The sequence below is a fragment of the Haemorhous mexicanus genome, chromosome 22, assembly GCF_027477595.1.
Source record: "Haemorhous mexicanus isolate bHaeMex1 chromosome 22, bHaeMex1.pri, whole genome shotgun sequence".
NCBI lineage: Eukaryota > Metazoa > Chordata > Aves > Passeriformes > Fringillidae > Haemorhous > Haemorhous mexicanus.
This window is the reverse complement of record NC_082362.1, coordinates 4668119-4687570: the sequence shown is the minus strand read 5'-3', so window position 1 is coordinate 4687570 and position 19452 is coordinate 4668119. Positions and strand designations below refer to the sequence as shown.

General features: G+C 42.3%; 1 protein-coding gene and 2 long non-coding RNA genes across 4 annotated transcripts; 1 reads left to right on the top strand and 2 right to left on the bottom strand.

Annotated features, from left to right (window-relative positions):
* Positions 1-1847: 1847 nt before the first annotated feature.
* Positions 1848-5199, top strand: IFT22 (intraflagellar transport 22). Its single transcript, XM_059866028.1, has 5 exons — positions 1848-1961; positions 2196-2275; positions 2356-2445; positions 3099-3301; positions 4193-5199. Exons 1-5 carry the CDS (start codon positions 1923-1925, stop codon positions 4339-4341), a joined length of 561 nt encoding a protein of 186 aa, XP_059722011.1. The 5' UTR covers positions 1848-1922; the 3' UTR covers positions 4342-5199.
* A 1202-nt stretch (positions 5200-6401) lies between these two features.
* LOC132337438 (uncharacterized) lies at positions 6402-8664 on the bottom strand. Of its 2 annotated transcripts, none has more exons than XR_009489180.1 (4): positions 8576-8664; positions 8131-8211; positions 7432-7526; positions 6402-7139 (listed from the first exon to the last, which is right to left on the bottom strand). It is a non-coding gene; the product is annotated as an uncharacterized LOC132337438 (long non-coding RNA). The 2 variants fall into 2 exon arrangements; XR_009489181.1 differs by having other exon boundaries at positions 6402-6654.
* Positions 8665-11321: 2657 nt separating this feature from the next.
* LOC132337437 (uncharacterized) lies at positions 11322-16270 on the bottom strand. The gene is made up of 5 exons (XR_009489179.1): positions 16108-16270; positions 13320-13488; positions 13064-13202; positions 12244-12295; positions 11322-11408 (listed from the first exon to the last, which is right to left on the bottom strand). It is a non-coding gene; the product is annotated as an uncharacterized LOC132337437 (long non-coding RNA).
* Positions 16271-19452: the final 3182 nt, after the last annotated feature.

The following is a 19452-nucleotide window of genomic DNA, read 5'->3' as shown; positions in this document are numbered from 1 at the left end:
AGCACACATCCATTCTGCTACAGCAGAATCAAATTAATAGGTAGTTGCAGCTACTGCTTTTTCATTGTCTTAGTCCCATGAACAGGAGAAGAAAGGGTTTTGTGATGTTTAAAATACTGTGTGAACATCGGGATGCCACTGCCACACTGAACCACTGTAAACTATCCCTACACAAGGAGTGAAACAACAAATGAGTCTCCACTGTGATAGAGAAGACTGTACCCCCTCAGTGAGAGCAGAGCATTTCTGGTTCACATTTATTAGCAGTGCTGGTAATAAACATTTACATTGTGGTAGTGCCTAGAGGCCCTATTTGAAAGCTTGTCTAGAAGTGCTATTGTACCTGGGCACTAAACAGTTCTGAAGCAGCACATCTGTCTGCCAGATGTTTTATTTTCTTAGAAGCTGCCATTTCAAAAAGCCTCTTGCCTCCCTAACAAGCTTTAATAAGAATCTTCAAGAGCTTGGCTTCTTCATCCTTCCAAGGAGAATCTGCAGTTAAAATTGCAAAGAAACAAGGAAGGAGAGCACTGCTGGAGCTAGTGAGGGACACCAGAGCAGTGCAGAATGGTCTGAAGGCCACATTGACAGAGGACTCAGGAAGAGGGCACTGACCTCTGCCTGTTTCATCCCTCCAGGGCTGCCTGCCAGGGCACTGGGGCCAGTGCAGGAGCAGCATTGCATGCATGTGGCCAGCAATGGGGTGCAGCAGTGGGCTTGGTGGACACTATTCCATCTTTCATTGACTTTTGGACCCTGAAATCTTGCATAGGAGTCATGGGCTTTATCTTCTCATGGTTCAAAGATTGGTGTCTATGGGCAGAAAAGAGGTCTGAGAGGGACTTTCCACTTTCTCCCACTTCTGCCCTCAAGTCATCAGCTGTTCCTCCTCTGCTCAGTGCTCAGGGGTCACACAGTTCAGTGGCTGGAAATCCTGTCCCCTGCTGAAAGCCTTGGCAGGACAGAGGAGGTTGCAGTCTTTCTCAAGACTAAGTTTTTCTTCTATTCTAACAAAACGAACATGTTGTCAGGACAATGTTTAGGTCTCTCTGGGAGGAAGGAATGGAAATCTTGGTTTAATGCAATATTCTGACTTATGTCAGAACCCCCTAGAAAAACAGGAGGATTTTCCCCTGACCAAAGCTGCCCTGGGCCACAGCAGCACATACATTGTGACGGATCCCTCTGCTCTTTTGCTGTGACACCACATTTGTTCCAGCAGGCCAGGCAGAGCAGGGACAGAGCGGGGGAACAGCGAGGGGACAGAAGGGACAAAGCACACAGAATCCACAGAATCACTGGGCTGGAAGAGACCTTCAAGATCATCGAGTCCAACCCAGCCCCAACACCTCAACTGAACCCTGGCACCCAGTGCCACATCCAGGCTTTGTTGAACACACCCAGGGATGGGGACTGCACCGCCTCCCCGGGCAGGCCATTCCAGAACTTTATCATTCTTTCAGTAAAAAACTTTTTTCTGACATTCAACCTAAATTTCCCTTGGCGCAGCTTAAGACTGTGTCCTCTCCTTCTGTCAAGCAAGAACACGGCGGGGACAGAGCACGAACGCTGTGGGCACAGTCTGGGGACAAGAAGGGAACACAGCAGGGATGCTGTGGGGACGGAGCGAGGACACAGCGGACGGACAGAAGGACGGAGCGGGGACAATGAGAGGACGGAGAGGCGACATGAAGGGGACAGAGCAGTAAAGAGAGCGGGGAAAGAGCGCTAGCAGAGCGGGGACACGAAGGGGACACAGCCGGGACACGGACAGCGCACACACAGCCCACAGCCCCGAGCGCCGCCTCGCGCCGCGCCCCGCCCCTCCCGTCACGTGACGGCGGCAGAGCCAATGGCCGCGCGCTCCCGCCGCTCCGCGCGTTGCCGGGCAGCGGCCGCGGGGGGGCGCCGTCCGGCCCGCCATGCTGAGGGCCAAGGTGCTGCTGGTGGGGCCCCGTGAGGTGAGAGCGGGCCGGGAGCCCCGGGACCACCCGCAGGGCACCGCCGAGCCCCGCGGGCTCGCTGCGGCGGAGGGAGGGAGGGAAGGCGGGCAGGCAGGCAGGAGGAAGCGGAACCAGGCCTGCAGGCACGGGGCTGAGCGGGAGGGATGGCGCGGGGGGCTTGGGTGAGCGCCGACGTTGTGGCTTTGGCACAATAAATTCCTACGTGTGTCTTTCACCCCCGCGTTATGCCAGTCTGGCAAGTCTGTGCTGGCAAACTTCGTGTCCGAGAGCACGGAAGGGATCTGCAGCTACAGCCCCACGCAGGGGGTCAGGTGAGCGAGAGCCCCAGAGCCCCGCGCTCTGATGTGCGCTGGGTGCCATCGCATCCCACCGTGCATCCATCACCCCGCAGGATCCTGGAGTATGAGAAACCCAACCTCAACGGGAACAGCAAGGGAGCTCCGTGTCGATTCGAGCTCTGGGACTGCAGTGGCGATCAGAAGTAAGCCAGCGTTGTTACTTCCTCCAGGTTACTGAACTCCTGATAGTTCTGTTTACAAATACTCATACTTAAGGCTCAAGCCAATGATCTGTTTGACATGAGGAGTATTCCTGACTCTTTACCCCAAATATATTTTTATAATTTCTGCTGTAAAGCATCCAACAGTAGGTTCTCTCTGCCATGATCACAGCTGAACTCTGTTTTGGATAAGGACTGACTAACACAGTAAAGTCCACAAGTCCTGGAAGGAAGTTACAGATACAGGAGACAGAGGCCCACTCTGTGATTGCTGTCATCTCCATTAAATTATGTGATTGGACTTCAAACAATGTATGCATATGATCGAGGCCTTAATTTCTAAAAGATGGAATTGAGAATGATCCATTCTTAGGGCAGTGTTTAATTAAGTTTATATGAGCATTTGACCAAACTCTACATTGTCTGCAAAAATTCAAATTAGAAAATCATGGGATCAACTGTCATAATAGATAAGTCAAAATACTTGGAATATGATATGTAACTGGCAAAGTTACTGATGTTATAGTTTAAAAAGTACTTAATGTGTTCTTGAGAAGGGGAAAAAACTTGAAGAAATTTGAATGCATGTTTCTTCTCTACAGCTGTCAGTCTTTCAATTTTCTGTGTTTTTCAAGGTTTGAAACATGCTGGCCAGCTCTGATGAAGGACTCTCATGGTGTAATAATAATCTTCAACCCTGAGCTGCCCAGCCACCTGAAAGAAATTGAGATGTGGTACTCGTGCTTTGTGCAGCAGCAGCCTCTGCTTGACAGTCAGTGTCTCCTGGTGGCACATCACAAGCCTGGCAGTGCAGGGGACACAGAAAACCTGTCCTTGGGTAAGGAGATGGAAAACTCCATTTGTAGCTCAGAGTTTTTCATTGATCTTTGTGTCTTTAAAATCATTAATACCTTATGGTTTGCATTTTTCATCTAAATCTGTTGATTAAAGAACACTGAAGTGCTTGGCAAAAACAGAAATAATGGATTTCAAAGGTGAGCAATATTCCTGTTTCATGGAATGGGGAAGGGAAGGGGAAAGGGTTTCAGTGGTTTCTCCACGTGTGTATGCAGCTGAGCCAGAAATTAGAATTCCTGCCATATTTCCTCATCAGTAGCAGTTTGGTTCTTACATTGAATTTTTTTTTTTTTTAGTAGCAGACACTTTTTAGGGCATTTAAGTCTGTATTTTGTCAGCCAAAAGAACAGGAGCTCTTTGAAATAAAAGGCTAATGAGCTGCATCTTAAAATTAGCAATAGATACCTTAGATACTGCAAAATTATTTGTGGCTGTGGAAACACACACTCTCTTCTGGGCAACCCGTTCCAGTGTTCAAACAAGCACATGTTTGTTATAAGCATTAATATATTAATACATATTTAATACAAAAATATCATTCCATAATTTTGAAGTAATCAAAGAGTATCATATCACTTCAATAATAAAATTGCAGTTCAGTGCTCAATTTGTTTAATCCTGTTTAACTGAATGTGAGACCAAAACCAGACTTTGTGCTTCAATAATAATGAACTTTGAAGAATTTAATCTGGCAATAAGCTGTTTTTGTTTGCAACACTGACAAACTCTGCTGCATTTCTCCTTGGCCTGCTCTGTGTTATCTAGGGTGTCAGACATTGTGTACCACTGAATTCCAGCTGAGCTGTCTCATTATTGTGACTATTTCTTTTATAAGAGGAATATACCTAATTATTCTTGTTTCTTTTCAAAGCTTATCCACTGAACAAGCTAAAATTGATACATTCCAACCTAGAGGAAGATCCTGAAGATGTTCGGATGGAGTTTCTCAAGTACTTCAGAAGCATTATCACCATAATAAATGAGAGCAGAGAGAGGGAAGAAATGTCAATTATCTCATAATATTAAAAAAGATACTGAACAAGAAAGAAAAAATATTATTTTCCCTTTGTAAGCTATACTAGCCTGTGAACAGACCCTCCCAAGGAGAATTTGCCAGGCTACAAGTACTTCAGCCTGTGAACAAGAGCTGACATCAGGTGAACTGTGGTGCCAAGGAGATGGCTGCACATCCAGGAATTTGAGTAACTTTGTAGCTGCTCTTTGCCATCAGAGGCACAGGAAGGTGTTACTATGTTAGTGTGGCCCAAAGTACAAAGGGATGGGTCATGTGTTCAGAATTCCTCTGTGCAGGGCTGCTGGGAGAAGAAGGCCTGACAGAACATGAGACACTGGGGTTCTGCTGAAGCATCTGGGCAGAGTTAGCTGGTGAAGACTTGTCTTTGGAAGTACAAACTGATTGGAATAGAGATCTGAGAAGTCATGGTGTAGAATCCACATTTTTATGTTCCAAGTAGTCTTGTCTATCCCTTGAGGAGAGCACAGTGCACAGACATTGCCTTGGCAGGACAGAGCAGGTTGCAGTCTTTCTCAAGACTAAGTTTTTCTTCTATGCCAACAAAATGAACATGTTGTCAGGACAATGTTTAGGTCTCTCTGGGAGGAAGGAATTGAAAACTTGGTTTAATGCAATATTCTGACTTATGTCAGGAGCTCCAATAAGTTCTGCATTCTCCAGAGGAGGAAAAGCTGTTTCAAAACTTTACTGTTCTCTATTGCATTGAAATAAGTGGTTTCATAGATAATTTACTTTCTGATTTGTTTGGTTTGCACTCATTCCTGTTCTTTGTGTGTTTTGCTGCAGAAGACTTTTTTTTGTAACATGTTTTACTAAGGCAATAAAAACATTCTAAAAATGCATCCTCTTTGTTCTCAAAGGGGAAGTTAATTATGGGTTTGTGGAACTCTTAGCAACTTGTTTCATTTTTAGGAAGGAAAATAGTGATAAAATTGTAATATATTTCAGCCTACAACAAGAGACATTTACAAAAAATTGGACCCAAGTAGCCAAAGAAATGACACCACATTGACACTGTCTTTTAGTAAACATCCTTTAGAGAAATTTTGTTATAAACCAGGAATACATGAATACTTCATGTATTTTAGTGCCAAACAACAGAAGTAAGAGATTCTTGGGGTTTTTGGTGATCCAGCTTAATTAATCTACTATTTTTCCTATTTTCCTAGTTCTTCTCTAAGCAGTGAGTAGCATGTCCTTGTGCAAGTGGCATGTGAGGTGAAAAATTAAAAGATCTCTGAACAGTTCCTGTCCTGCCATTAAAGCTAAAAGCTGCAGTTGGTTCTGGGAGGCAAAGAGGGTGGTACTGAAGGAGAACATCAGTGAGAGAAAGGACACCAGGAAATAAACAAGTGAAATAAGCAGAAAAAGATAAAAAGAATGGGTTGGAGGTGAATAGTGGGAGGCTGGCATTTCAACATCTGTCTTATTTACATGGCTTTTGAGCAATCAGGCTTTCTGTGCCTGCCATCAGTGTCCTAGGGTGGTCTGTTGGAGGCAGTTATTTAAAATACACACTCTAACTAGAGAACAGTTTTTTACATGCTGTCTTTGATTACTTTTTCCTTGTTTCCAGCTGTGTGGTGCTGGAGCCAATTTTTAAAATATACTGCCTTAATAAATTCAGTTTTTCCCAACAGCAACATTGTGATATTCACCGGTAAAAGACTGGTGTGAAACCTACCAAATATTTTACTTGGAATGTAAAACTGTTTGGGTGATTCCAGGGTTTAAAAGTCAATGAACTCTCCTGTTCACCACCTTGCTTCATATAAAATGTTAATCATGATCTTACTTTAAACTCAAAAAAACGTAAATTACAGGTATCTATAGACTGCAACACACTGTCCATCAGAGAAGAAAAATGGTGTTAGAACCAAAGACAGATGTCTAGACTTGACTTTGTATCATCCAGAAAGGTCATAATACACAATAAATATGGAACATCATTCATAAAATCTGGCCAAGAAATGAATTTCTGTCACTGCTGAAGAGCAGTAAAGGCATAGACTCATGCAAAATTAATCTTTAGTACTGGAGAAGATAACAGAGAAAGTATTTATTCAGAAATATCTTTCATGAATGATTTACAAAGGCCATCAGGGACACCCAGCAAGGAGAGAGGTGTGGGAATGCCAAGGAACACCCGTGGGGCCTCTGTCTCTGCCTTTCTGAGCTCTCAGAGCCTGCAGAGCCCCAGGAGGTGCCACATCCTGGTGTTACTCAGACTGAGGGGACAGCTGTGTCTCTGTGCTTGAAGCCAGGTGGTCCATGAGGGGCTCTTCTGTGCTCTATTTCTGCAAGGAAGTGCCAGGCAAGTGTAAAGGAAACTGGGAGCATGTGGCAAACAGCCACAAATCAGCTGGCAAGCTGTGTGCTTGACTGGGAGTAGGAACAGTCTAGGAGCAGAGGAGAACAGCAGCTCTGCAGAAAGAGTGCTCTTATTTTATTCTTCCATGCTGAGGACCTCACCACCATGCTGGGAAGTTTGTAAAGGCTTTTTGGAATGGAATGGCTGTTCCAAGAAGAGAAAGGCAGACAACCAGTGAAGTCTGTCAACTCCTCCAAAATGTAGCCTTCTCCAGGTGACCTTTGAGTGAACAGGTCACGTCCCCTTCTCATCCTGTCAGCAGCCATGAACTCCAAACCCTGGTTTTGTATCAGCTGTGCACAAATTGGGAGTCTCCAAGTCCCCTATCCCTTTCTGTGGATCCCTGTCCATACTGGAATTCAGTGGGTATTTTTTCCAGTGGTTTTTCTGTCATGGTTTTGGGAACTGAGGCTGGAATCAGGAGCATAGAACATTTTAAATATTAATTAATCCAAACAAATTCAGCCTCCAGAGTGCAGAATCCAAAGTTTCCAGGATATGCCAACCATGCAGTGAGAAAACAACCTGTCACTTCAACAGAGGTTGTTCAGGTGCAACATTATTTTGGCACTGAGTAATGATAATTCTGACAGCTTACTTCATTTTGTTTATGATGTACAAAAATTATTTTCAAAGTTTTATTGCTGTATAGCTACAAAACCCTTTACAGCTGTATGTGAGTTCTACTCGAGTTCACACTCACCTCCCACAAAAGCAGTTTGGACATCATTGCTCTGGACAAAGAGTCAGCATGGAATTTTGATAGGGAGCAGTCAGAATCAGAGGAACTCTGCAGGGCTAAAATGCAAAATTTCAAGACTTTAGGGTTATATCCATGAAGTTAAAGACTGTGGGTACTTTGCAGGCTGGTCATTGAAGATATTTAAGCTCTTCAGTTGTAAGAGTTTGCTCAGGTTACCTCTTATGAGCTGTTTTCTGCACACACAGGACATTGTGAAGCCACTAATTCCTGGTGAGGATGAAGGCGGTTATAGGCAGTGCTACCCAGATGTGTGACTTGTTTACAACTAAACTTTGGGAGTAGCAGCAAAGCTGAATGAAACACATTTGGACCTTACCAAAAAAATGCAGCTTTCTTTTCAAGTCATATATTTTGAAGGCCAGGCCTTTGGTCTCAGTTGCTCTCAGCAGTATTGTTCTAATGGACACAATAGACATAAGAAATCCCACGTTCCTATTTCTATTATTGTGCTGCCAAGTGACTAAAGGGAGTCATGTAGGGCCCCTCATTGAAGAGTGCCCATCCATGCTGGGGTTTTGCATGCTCAGTTGAAAATATCTAGGGTGCTGACACACAGATGCTTTAAGAAGCAACTTCTAGAAGGTATCCAGGACCTCTTAAAATCACATCTTAAACAACTCAACTTTTCAACAGGAGTACCTTGCTCTGGAGGTCACTTGCATTTCCCTTTATCACCTCTCCAGGATTCTCCACTGGTGGAATACTTGGTGCAGCAAAGATCTGCCAAAATACCAATATACCCTGTTGAGAAGTTGCCTTCCCCAAGGTGCTGGAAACACTGCAGCAGTCATTTCCCCAGCTTCAGTCAGTGCTCTGTGTGCACACATGGACACCATGGCACCCAGGAGTACCAGATACCACGTGCTGCTCCCCGAGCAGTGCAGGGGTTAACTCCCCTGCACAAAGCAGGCCTTTTGTCACCTCAGGTGTGCATTTTTGCATTGATCCATACAGGTTATTTACTTAGGACAAGCTTCCCCTTGGGTCTTTGCATAACTAGACACCTTGGAAAGGCACCTGCTTAGAATTCCCTGAGAATTCATCCTGTGAAAATTCTTCACAAACTTAAGTGGGAACCTCTCACCTCGTGCTGGAATCACCACTGGGATGGAACTGGCTTGTTCAGGTTTGGCCACCCATGCTCAAAAATCAGGAAAAGGCCACTGAATGGCTAAAGAAGAAAGAAACAATGGAATAAGAAGTGTTTTCTTCACTCTAGCAACATAGCAAGGGGATATCCTTGATGTCTGCAAATAAATCACAAAGAAAGAAATTGACTGCAATTACTTGGACATGAGGTAACAGGAGCAATCAGAAGAGCAGAAATGTTGCTGAAAAAGGGTTGGGCCATTGTAACTAAGGTACACAAACCTAACTATAAAGCTTTCACCATCTGCTCCTTTTGCTTATTCTTCCCCTGCCTTAAATTGCATGTAGAAATAATTTGACCTTGAACACAAGTTTTGGGTTTTGTTTTTTCTTTCTTTTTTTTCTGAAAGACACAAAAAGCAGAGGGAAATCTAATGCATTCTGTTTGTGTGTAATAATCTGAACTAAAAGGAAGCTTTTGCACAATACTAAATGTGAACAAACTAGCCAAGCAATAACTCTAGTCTGAAGTTAAAGAAGGTTTCTAACAGAGTGGGGAAAACTTTGTTCCATAACAGTGTTTAATTAGCAGTTTGTGATAGATTGTCACTGGACTTCATCCTTCTAGTCTCTCTCCTAGGAAAATGAGGCTTTTAAAAAAATTTATACATGCAGGTATTTTTCTGTAGAGGTGGCAGTGAACCAGAACATCAGCTCCAAACTTCCTTGAACTTTGAGGAACTTGGATTCTGATTTGTGCACCCCAGCTGGAGATCAGCTGAAGACATGTACACATATGCAAAGGAAATGAAGCAGTTTTATCAACTCACACCAGAAGAAAGATAACACAAATTTTCTCACATGAGTCTTCCTTTAGAGAGTACTGCCTGAAGATGGGCACTGGGTTTTGCTTGCATAACTCTCAGACAGAAACAAAAAAAAGCCACGTTTTGCTGAGTTCTATTGTCTCTCCCTCCTTTTGTAAGGAAATTAAAGCTTATTTCTCTCCTAGTTCCATGAAATCTATCTGAATCCTGGTAACAAGTCTCTGAGAAATTGCTCAGAGGGAATAACAGACAAGGGTACACCCTCCACTGCTATGTTACTGCTCCATGAGTTCCAGACAAAAGCATTTCTTGTGGTTTGGCAGCAAGCATCTACTCCTAAAACCCTGGGATTGCATTGTTCTTTACATGTCAAAAGTTGATTTAGTACCCACAGGCACAGATTGCAGGGTCCCTCTTTTTAGGAGGGATATTCAGGTTTTGTAGACTGCTGGGGTCACCTCTCATGGCCAGTGACACAATTTGGGACAGTCACACCCAAGAGCACTGTAAAGAACAGGCCCTCAGATCTGCCCTGCAATGAATATTCCAGGATTTTTATCCTGACCTAGGTTAAATGGTAAGACTCCAGAAACTGAGCAACTGACTGCCAGGCCCATAATAACAACTCTGAATCATTAAATAAAGATAGATCTTCAGGATAAATTATTGTTAAGGCTCCAAAATAGTTCTGCTGTGTTTGGAATTCTAATAATGGTAGGCAAGCTTGACTGGAACCTCTAATGATACAAAGATCTTGCTTATCTGTAGCTAAGTTAATGAGCCTGGGACCCAAACACAGCTATTATGAGGCCCTGCTGCTCAGAATGGTGTATCTTTACTTTTAAAGCAGATCATTAAAAGTAATATCTAATGAAAACTCCATCTGTTTTCCATTGAGCATACAGTTGGCTTTTTTCTTTTTTATTCTCTAAGGCTCCATGAAGCTTTGCAGCACACAGGGCTGACACTGTCACATGCTAACAGGACAAGCCAGCCCTTGATGCAATTCCTTTGTCCAGAGAAGTTAAATATTGGGTATATCTGGATCTATTAACATAAAGGTAAACTTTTGGACTTTTAATTTCTTTCATATCCAGGAACTGGAGAGAGATGCACAAATATGAAGTGGTGTAATAAATTTTAAGTCTCACAGACCTGCACAGAACCAAATCTACAGACCATAAATGTTATTTTACATTAAAGCATTAGCAATAAAAGCTGAGCCATGCCACTCTGTTCTCTCTCTTGTACCCAGCTAAATGGGAATTTCTGAGCCCTGTTAAGACATAGGGTATAAGACACAAAGTTGTGCAGTTGTGATCCCTACAGACACTCTTACAGTTTCTATCATGTGAATCTACAGAAGCCAAACACATGCACATGCAGTTTCCATTACTAAATAATTCATTTGCCAGTCCCAGAAAAACCTGGTAGTATCAGATACACAAACACTTTATGCTAAGTGCTGTTAAAGCCTAGTTTCCAACAGACTTGAGTCTTAAGGATTTACCCAAGTAAAGATTTTCTGTCCTCTTCTAAGGGTTTTCCTCCCTTATTCCCTATACAGACATGGCTACCTGCAGTACTTAACGTTTTAGGAATTTCACAGAACAAGAGAAACATGCCTAAACTGACCATGGAAATTAAAAGGGTTTTTTTCCCACCAAAAGAAGGAAATTCTGGAACAAACACCAAATAAAGTGGGAAACTGGGAGAATAGGAAAGACAACAAGGAGGAAAGAGCATATTTTTGAATAGCACCAAGCTGTTTATGAAAAAGATTGGAAACTTGGCTCACTATAGGAGCAGAAGACTGGACTCAGCAATCCTATAGATAATTTTAATCCTACATTTCCTTCACCAGAACTGGTGATAGAAAAGATAATTTTTCCTTGAGAATTAGTTTTCTCTGTACTTGCCTGTGCAAACATGTAAGTTAAAATTCATGTCACCTCTTTCCCATGCTCCAGCAAGGACAATAAATGTGACCTCTGGTGTGGCCTGTAACAAGCATAAGTTAATGATGACTTAACATGCATTCAATGTGGAAAAAAGTCACACATTTCATACAGCTTTAAAATAAAGCATATCTTCTATGGATGATCACAAATAAACCAGAAGAGAATCAAGCAGTAATATGGAAATACAAAGTAATAAAGGTTGATTCCTATCTTTCGCTTTTGTAAGAAAATGAGACTTGGGTTTATGTTTGTGTATATGAATTGGCCCCAAATAGTGTTGGAACTGGTTCATAATCCCCACTCAGATTTTTAGAACTTAAGATATTTAATTCCTGCAAGTTCTGTGAAAATAGACAACCAAGCTAAGACAAATTATTCATTTCTCATTGAAGAAACAGGCTAAAATGAATTAAATCCCCATTAGACATCAGAGAATCCATGCCTAAACACAAGCCAAGATATAAATCCATAGGAAAAAAATATTTCACTGTTTGCAGAACTACTTGTATTGAATGAGATCACAGAGATATAACATCACTATGACAGAATCTAATCACCACTCAACAAACATTTTGGAAACAAGTCAGCCACCACATCTGCTTCACCAGAACCACAGCCTCACGTGACAGGAAGCTTATTAGAGACCCTGTCTCTCATTATTTTGTTTTTGCTTATAACTTCTCAGCATGAATATTCAATATTGCAAAACCAAGCAGTTTCCTTTACAGACCATCCAGAAAGGAGAAAAAAAAAATTGTGTCAAACATTCCAGATCCTGAAGAAATTGATGCCTGTGGAGCTATGGATTTCTACCAGCAAAACATCTGGCACAAAACAACATTAAACATGAATAACTTGCTTCTCTTTTGCCTTACCATTGGTGTGAGGCAATAATAACTCCTCTGAAGTTTTCTTGATGTATCAAGCCTGAAAACAAGTCAAAAGAGAAGAAATCCAGCCCTTTAAACATAGCAAGAGATCTTAAAGGAATGTAACTCAAAGTTTTCTTAGTAGCAGAGAATGTTACATTGTGAGACATTTTCTTGGTTACTATACATTAAACAGTTGCTTTACAATTCTCTCAATTGTACAATTTAGGAATTCCCATTTGGTGTTCTTTCATAGCTTTGGTCATAGATCCAGGAGTCAGAGCCTCTGAGCAGGTAAATTTGATAAAATTTACAGGGGAAAACACCACTCATAGGAAAATCTGTCCAGGAGTGAAGCCAAATGTCCAAAGTCTCAGCCAAGGTAACAGTAGCTCTGTGTACTCAGCCTTCCTTAGCTGAAACACATCCTAAAGTGAAAGGATTCATCTCAAACACTTCCTAAAGTGAAAGGATTCATCTCAAACACTTCTAAATTGGGTGGTTGTTGCTCTAGGACACGAAATAAAATGACACGGACGCTGGAATCTCCAAGGTGAAAAAGGGGCCTTTATTTTTCTGACTCCAACATTTATAGATTTCCAAAAATGACAGTGGATTGGAGGGTGATAGTGCCACCTCTCCAGTGACACTGGACAAACCAACAGTCCATCAAATTTCTCCTCCTCCATAAAAGAATGCAAAACCATAAGTTATTTACAGAAAGTGTGTGAGAAAGTTTGTTACAAGAATGTAAACATCAGAAGGCTTAAAAAATCTTAAAAAATCAGGGTGACAGGTGGTTCATGTACACCAGCCCTTGACTCACCTCTGCAGTCACAGTTGGTGATGTGAGAGCCTGCCCCTCCTCTCTGTGCCCAGCAGTGGGATGATTTTGGGAAGACTGAGGCTGTGGAATGTTGTGTGACTGCAATATGGGCACCTCCATCTGTCGAGTGGCATCAGTCCTACGACACACCACAGCTCCTGTTTTCACATTCCTCAGCTCTGCAGGAGTTTTCCTTGCACATAAGGCTGGGCTGGCAGTGGCATTTGGAAGTGCTGAGCTGTGGGGTAGCACTCACCTTCCCTGGCAGGCAGGTGTTGCATGGATATATCCCCACGAGGGCCCTGTGGTGGGCAGGCAGGTTTTACACAGACCAAAGCTCTCAAACAGGGTCCCACTCTGCGGACACATCAGACAATATCTTCCCAAAACCTCTGGGTAACCTTTCTTTCTTCTTTCTCCATCACCTTGTGGACAGATAAAAAACCTTTCAGGAAGATCTTAAGTCGGTGTTGCCATTTCAACCCCACAGATGTCAAAGTGATTTTTACACTCTTTCTGCTCAGCTAATTGCCAAGCCCCAACAAAGGCACTTTAATGGGTTGCACCAGGCAATAAACCATCATCTATTGGCTCTAGCAACAAGGAAGGAAGAGAGGGGATGCAAAGCTGGAACAAAGTACAGATCCAGAGCAGGTCCAAATACTTGCAGAAACTGATTTATCCAAATATTTGATACCAGATGTTCTATTCAGACTACTTTAACAGAGCTCCACAGAACATTAAATGCTTCTCGTGTTTTCAGTATGCAGCCCACTCCATCTGGGCACTTCTGCCACAAGGCACAAACAAAACACTGCTTAATATTAATCAAAGAAGTGAGTTTTGCTCTCTTTGCTCTTTGCAAGTTCAGTATAAAAAGAGTAAGAGCAAACATATGCTAAGCTGTTCCTGGGAACACTGAACACAACAGAGGAGCTGTCTTGGATTACAGCATTTCCAAATGATGCCCAAAGTCTTGTTTTGGGAAGGGTATATTAGTGATATGCTACCACAAATAGTGTGCTAAACTGGAGCACTCTTCATCTCTGATTAATAAATATCTGGTTCATAATATACCAAATTAATATTTCCTTGCTTACCTAGAGTTTCCACAGATTATTGCATAGCTCCTAGTCCACAGAAAAGTTGCATCCTTTTTCTTGGACATTTATTTGGGTATCACTTACATTTTCAGCTCTATGGACTCCTTGTTCTCCTATTAGTTCCTTCTCTCTTGCCCATTAACACCCTGTAGCCTTATGTACTAAAAATTACTACTTAGTGCACACATCTGAGCAAAACCTTTCTCAAAATTATTTTAATTCTAGAAATGCAGCACTACCTACATTTGCCAAACAGTACCAGGCTGTTGAGACTGTGCAGTGGCAGCTGAGGTCACTTCTCCTTTATTTTCTCAGCTGCCAGTGACCCTCCTAGTCTCTTTCTGCTGATTCAATTCTGCAAAGTGGAAGGGTAACAGGATAAATATCTGACCCCCTTTTCTCTCTCTACAGTAGCTCCTCTCCATCATGGATTTAATTCACCTACTTTTCTTAACTGGCCCCATCTATTGCCACCTCCACTTCCTCCTTCCTTGTACCTCTTGCTCCCTCAGTCAGTAACTCCAACTCAGAATACAGCTCTTCTTTAAAAGATGTGACCTCAGTTGTCTCCTGCCCTCCTGAGAGGCTGACAGCTCTGCCAGGCTTCCCTTATAAGTTCCTTCTCTAACTGGCTGTAGTCTCTTTCCATGAACTCCTCGTGCCTCCCAGCAGGTGCAGCAGGACCATGGGATGTGCAGAGCTGCCTCTGTCCCAGCGCCACCGAGTTCTTGTGTGTTTACTCAGCTCAAGCACTGGATGGTGCTCTTGGCACTTCCATGCTGCAAAAGCGCTTTCCAAGCTCTCCCACTTCTCTCGAGAGCTGTAAAAATTCCCCGGGGTCACATACAGTTGCAGGTCTAAGCCTCTAAATCCCAAGAAGAGCATGTTTTGACTACACAGAATGTGGCTGAGGTTGCAGTGGAAGAAGCTCAACAAGGTAAGGACAAATGCCAAATGAAATGTCACTGCCTATCACACACAAATCCACCGAGCAGTGGCTTTCACATTCGGCCTCAAATATTTTATTTGCTAATTGGTTCCTTATCAGTGTTCCCCATAGCAACAAGGAGATGTAAGTGGCATCAAGTGGGCTGAGTGACATTATGTCTGCATGTAAATGTGACTGGGATTGTGCATGGAGGGGATGATCTGAGGGAGGTTAACCACATAATGTGAAACCTCCTGTGGTCTCAGAGGAGAAAGGAGCTTCTTAATGCTGCCTGTGTGAGGTAGGGAAGCTATCTCAGCAGCAAGCCTTTTTGAGAGAATCAGACAGATTCTACAGAAAATGAGTTTGTTTGATCTTTTTGCCTACTAAGAAATATTGATTTTACACCAGATGTTATTCTTCAGTTATTTTTCGTAAGAACATCAGAAGATTTTTGGTATTTTTAAAGGTGTCATGAATAAGCAAAGGAAATATAATTTATAGGGGGAAAAAAAAGCTAAAGGGAGATGGGAGATACATGTTCAGGTTTTTTTCCTTTCTTCTGCTAATTTTTGTTCATCCCCAGGCAAATCAGGCTGTCTCTTTGAAGTTGTTTAGCCTTGCATATTGGTGATAATTCCTTCTCTTCCAGCTCTTCTAAAAGGCTCTTTCTTCAATGGAAGGTGCCATAGAAGTCCAAAATATTTTGTGTGCCTGCATCTAAGGAACATAGGTCTGGAAAAGGCACTCTAGCAAAATAAAGCAAATAGAGAGATCGCTGTAGCATTTAGGAGAAATTGGGGGGAAAGGGAATAAAAGGACTCATAAGGATGGGGTGGCATTGATTAGAAACTTCTGGACTAGTTGGATGTACCCACTGACCTAAGATGTGGGATTTAAACCTGTATTGATAAGTATTTGGATTGGACCACCTCTGGCTATACAGACATCAGCACAGCCCGAGAAAAGGCTCAAGGTGGAAGGCCTTGAATTACACTTCCCAGCAATCCTACCTGGATTAAGCATTTCATAGGGTGGGCTTGTTCATCTGAAGGATTTGCACAGATTTGGTGATCCCCTGAAAGCCTGTGGCAACTCTTCAGCTGCCTAGTCCACTCTTCACACAAAGACTGCCCCATCTTCTTGGGTATCCTCCTTCTCAATGTCTCCAAAGACAGTTCTGAAAGGGCCAAACTGAGGGTTAACAGCACTTGGATGCATAAAACACTCCAAACTGAGCACTGCTGTTGAAGCCTTAACAGGGAAATCTTTTGGCTACACCATTTATTACAACACACATGGGACAATGAATTTTACAGTACTTGCAACACTCCCTCCTTCTCTTGGCAAGTGGGCATTGCAAACCATTAGAATTTATGGGATAACTGAGCTGCTTGTGCCTCAGAGGAAGAAAATAGGATAAATGGCCCAGTGCTGCAGATGTGCCATGACTCATCCCATCGAGGTTAACGAACCGGCTGCCTCAAGATTGGGAAGTTGAGTGCAGGAGATGCTACTGCTCAGAGAACTGCTACTACAGGCAATACTTGAGTGTAAAACAGCCTCAAGAAGCAGAAACCCTGTTGTTATTTCAGGTTTTTAAAAGGAAAGTGTAATCTCATGCACAGAGTGAAAACCAAGAGAGTTCTCTCTGGGGTGCCACTGCCCTTGCTGTCCCCACATGCAGGACCACGTTGGGTTTGCTCAGCGAGGGCTGGGAAATGTCTGGTAACTTGTTGGAACCCTGGTTACTGAGAATTTTAGACTTTCTGTGCTGACAGGCACTGAGCCCCAAGAGAACACTGCATTTGACCTGAGGCCGTGGAGAAGGCTTCCAAAGTTGAATGATAGAACTGGGATTATAGGTGTGTAGTTTGAATAGAAGTGTGTAATATCACATGGTAGAAAACTTAAAGTTTAGGGTTTTAAAATAAACTGGGATTATAGGTGTGTAGTTTGAATAGGTGTGTAATATCACATAGCAGGAAACTTAAAGTTTAAGGTTTTAAAATATAGTAATACATATAAAACAAGATAGACATTTTAGAACAGAAGGTAGTCCTTCTTATTCACCTGCTTCTTTATAAGTTTAAATAGTATTATATAATACTATTAAAAAGTTCACATTACAAACCACATGTAATTAGTTATTAAGTTAAAAATAAAAATAATTTAAGTATCATTTCCTAATTAAACTGTTTATCCTTAAAAAACCTTGTAAAAAAAGAAATTACTCCATTTTTAGTTTATTGCAATAAAATACTATGAAACTCACAGTTTATGAAACTATTATACAAATAAAAACTAATCAACATCTAAATCCAAACAAAAAAATACCATCTCACACATTTAATCCCAACCCTAACAAAAAAATATAAAACTCCACAGTGGCTGACATGGTCCTTGCTGGTGCCTCTCTTGTGGCATCCTAGTGCAATAACAGAGCTGCCAGGAGGGAGCCTTTGTCCAAGCCTGCCTTCAGCAGAGATTCAAGCAGAGATGCTGGTATTGCAGTAGTTGCATGTGTGCAGGTAACTTTGGAATGCAGCTTTAGTGAGTCTGAATGGGGTATGGCATATTTTTAGATCTGCCCAGGAAGGAGTGTGTAAGCACAAAGCAGAGTTGTGCCTCCCTGCAATGGCAATTCTGATGTACTGCTGAGCAAGGATACCCAAAAGGCTCTGTTCATAATGTGCTCTTTGTTACTCACACAGATTGAATTTCTGATTTCTTGGTTAATTTGCAGTAAGAAAAATTGTTTAGTTTCATGGTATATCACAACATTCAGTGAGCTTGTCCCTTGGGAACACCAAGAGCTTTCAGATCTTAATATAGACATCTTTCAAATGAGATCATTAACGAGTATATATCTGGATTTAGAGCCAATGCAAGCACTTCGATTTTTTGCCTGCCAAATTTTCATTTTTGGCTCCATTTTCTTCCCATATATTCAAAGAACTGCACCACATGGAATCCTTTAAACAATAGATGGGATAACATAATTTTTCAATTGCTCTTGCAAAGGTCTTTAACCACATAAACTATTCCAGGGCTCGCTAAGAAGTTACCATTGCAAATAATGTAATTGTTCCAGACTAAATTCCTTGCATTCCAGAAGAACTTTTGAAGCAAAGAGCATGACTGATTTGGGATTTTTAACCAGCCTCTTTATGGTAATACTTAGATGAATGTAAATTTTCTCCAGAAGCTTTGCTTTAAAAAGAAAGGACCAAAGCCCAGAAACACTCCCAGCTGCAGAACCAATACTTAATGCTAATGACACATCAATCTCAACAGAAGGAAAATAAACATTTAAAAATTAGGAACCTGCACACTTTATTTTAAACAATTTTAAAAAAGTGAGAAAAACAGTAGACAAAATCTGGTGAACCTAGTGCAAGTAATAAATTCTGGTTTTCCTCTTCTCTTTTGCAAGCAGGACAAGGTTGTTACTTGCCTTTGGAATGAAGTCAAGGCTCAGTGTCCTGCACCACCAAGTTTCTCTTTAAAGATGTATGTGACTTCTGCTTCCCTGGACTTCACCTGGAATTTAAAACACAGGTTTTTTTCTGGTAACATGTTTACTCTTATCATCTGAAACATTCTTGTTGCATTCCTCCAAAGGTGATGTCATTGCATGGTTTAGCCAATGGAGACTGTTACCCACCTCTCCTCCAGGTACAGTAGGTGAGGGAGATGAAATTTCCTTCTTGCTGAGGCAGAGGGCCCAAGTTCTGCAATTCTCATCCCCTGTGGGTGCACTGGAGTTTAGCCTTAACAACACAAAAAGCCACTTCCCAAATCCACCTCATTACTGAGCTTTCTTGGATGAATTGAATCAAGCAGTGGGTGGTTTAGGAGGTGAACTACTCTGGGAGCAGGGCCTGTGATTCACTGCAAACCCCCACCACACAGGGCACTATAGAATCCAACTTCTTCGTGGCCAGTAAAGCAGCAGACATGGGGAGCAGCACTTCAGAGAGCCTTCTGGATCTCCATTCTGATTCTGTGCTACAGGCCAGCTTCCCACACACCAGCCTGTTTCCACTGGATTCACACCAGATGCAGACTTGGCCTTGCAAGTCCAGAAATTCAGTTTATCTTGTTAAAGACTCTGGGTTTTGTAGAATTGGCTTAGCTGTCATATGAAACAATAGTATCTTGTGTCACTCAAAACAAAAGGAATTAGCTGTGTATTTATTAGTCAAACTTCCTGTGAATACAAAGCTTTGGGGTCATACTCTTCCCCAGAGTGATCAGAGCCCTGCCCCTTTAACCATCCACAAGGAGGGACTGGCTGGAGCTGCAGGGACTCCCCCAGAGCTGTGCACTTTGTACAATGTATGTAACTGGGTCTT

Excerpts from the sequence above, each read along its gene's own strand:
- IFT22 (XM_059866028.1), top strand. The coding sequence starts at position 1,923 with ATGCTGAGGGCCAAGGTGCTGCTGGTGGGGCCCCGTGAG. Across the intron at positions 2,276-2,355 it reads AGCCCCACGCAGGGGGTCAG|GATCCTGGAGTATGAGAAAC; the intron begins GTGAGCGAGAGC and ends ATCACCCCGCAG. Across the intron at positions 2,446-3,098 it reads GACTGCAGTGGCGATCAGAA|GTTTGAAACATGCTGGCCAG; the intron begins GTAAGCCAGCGT and ends GTGTTTTTCAAG.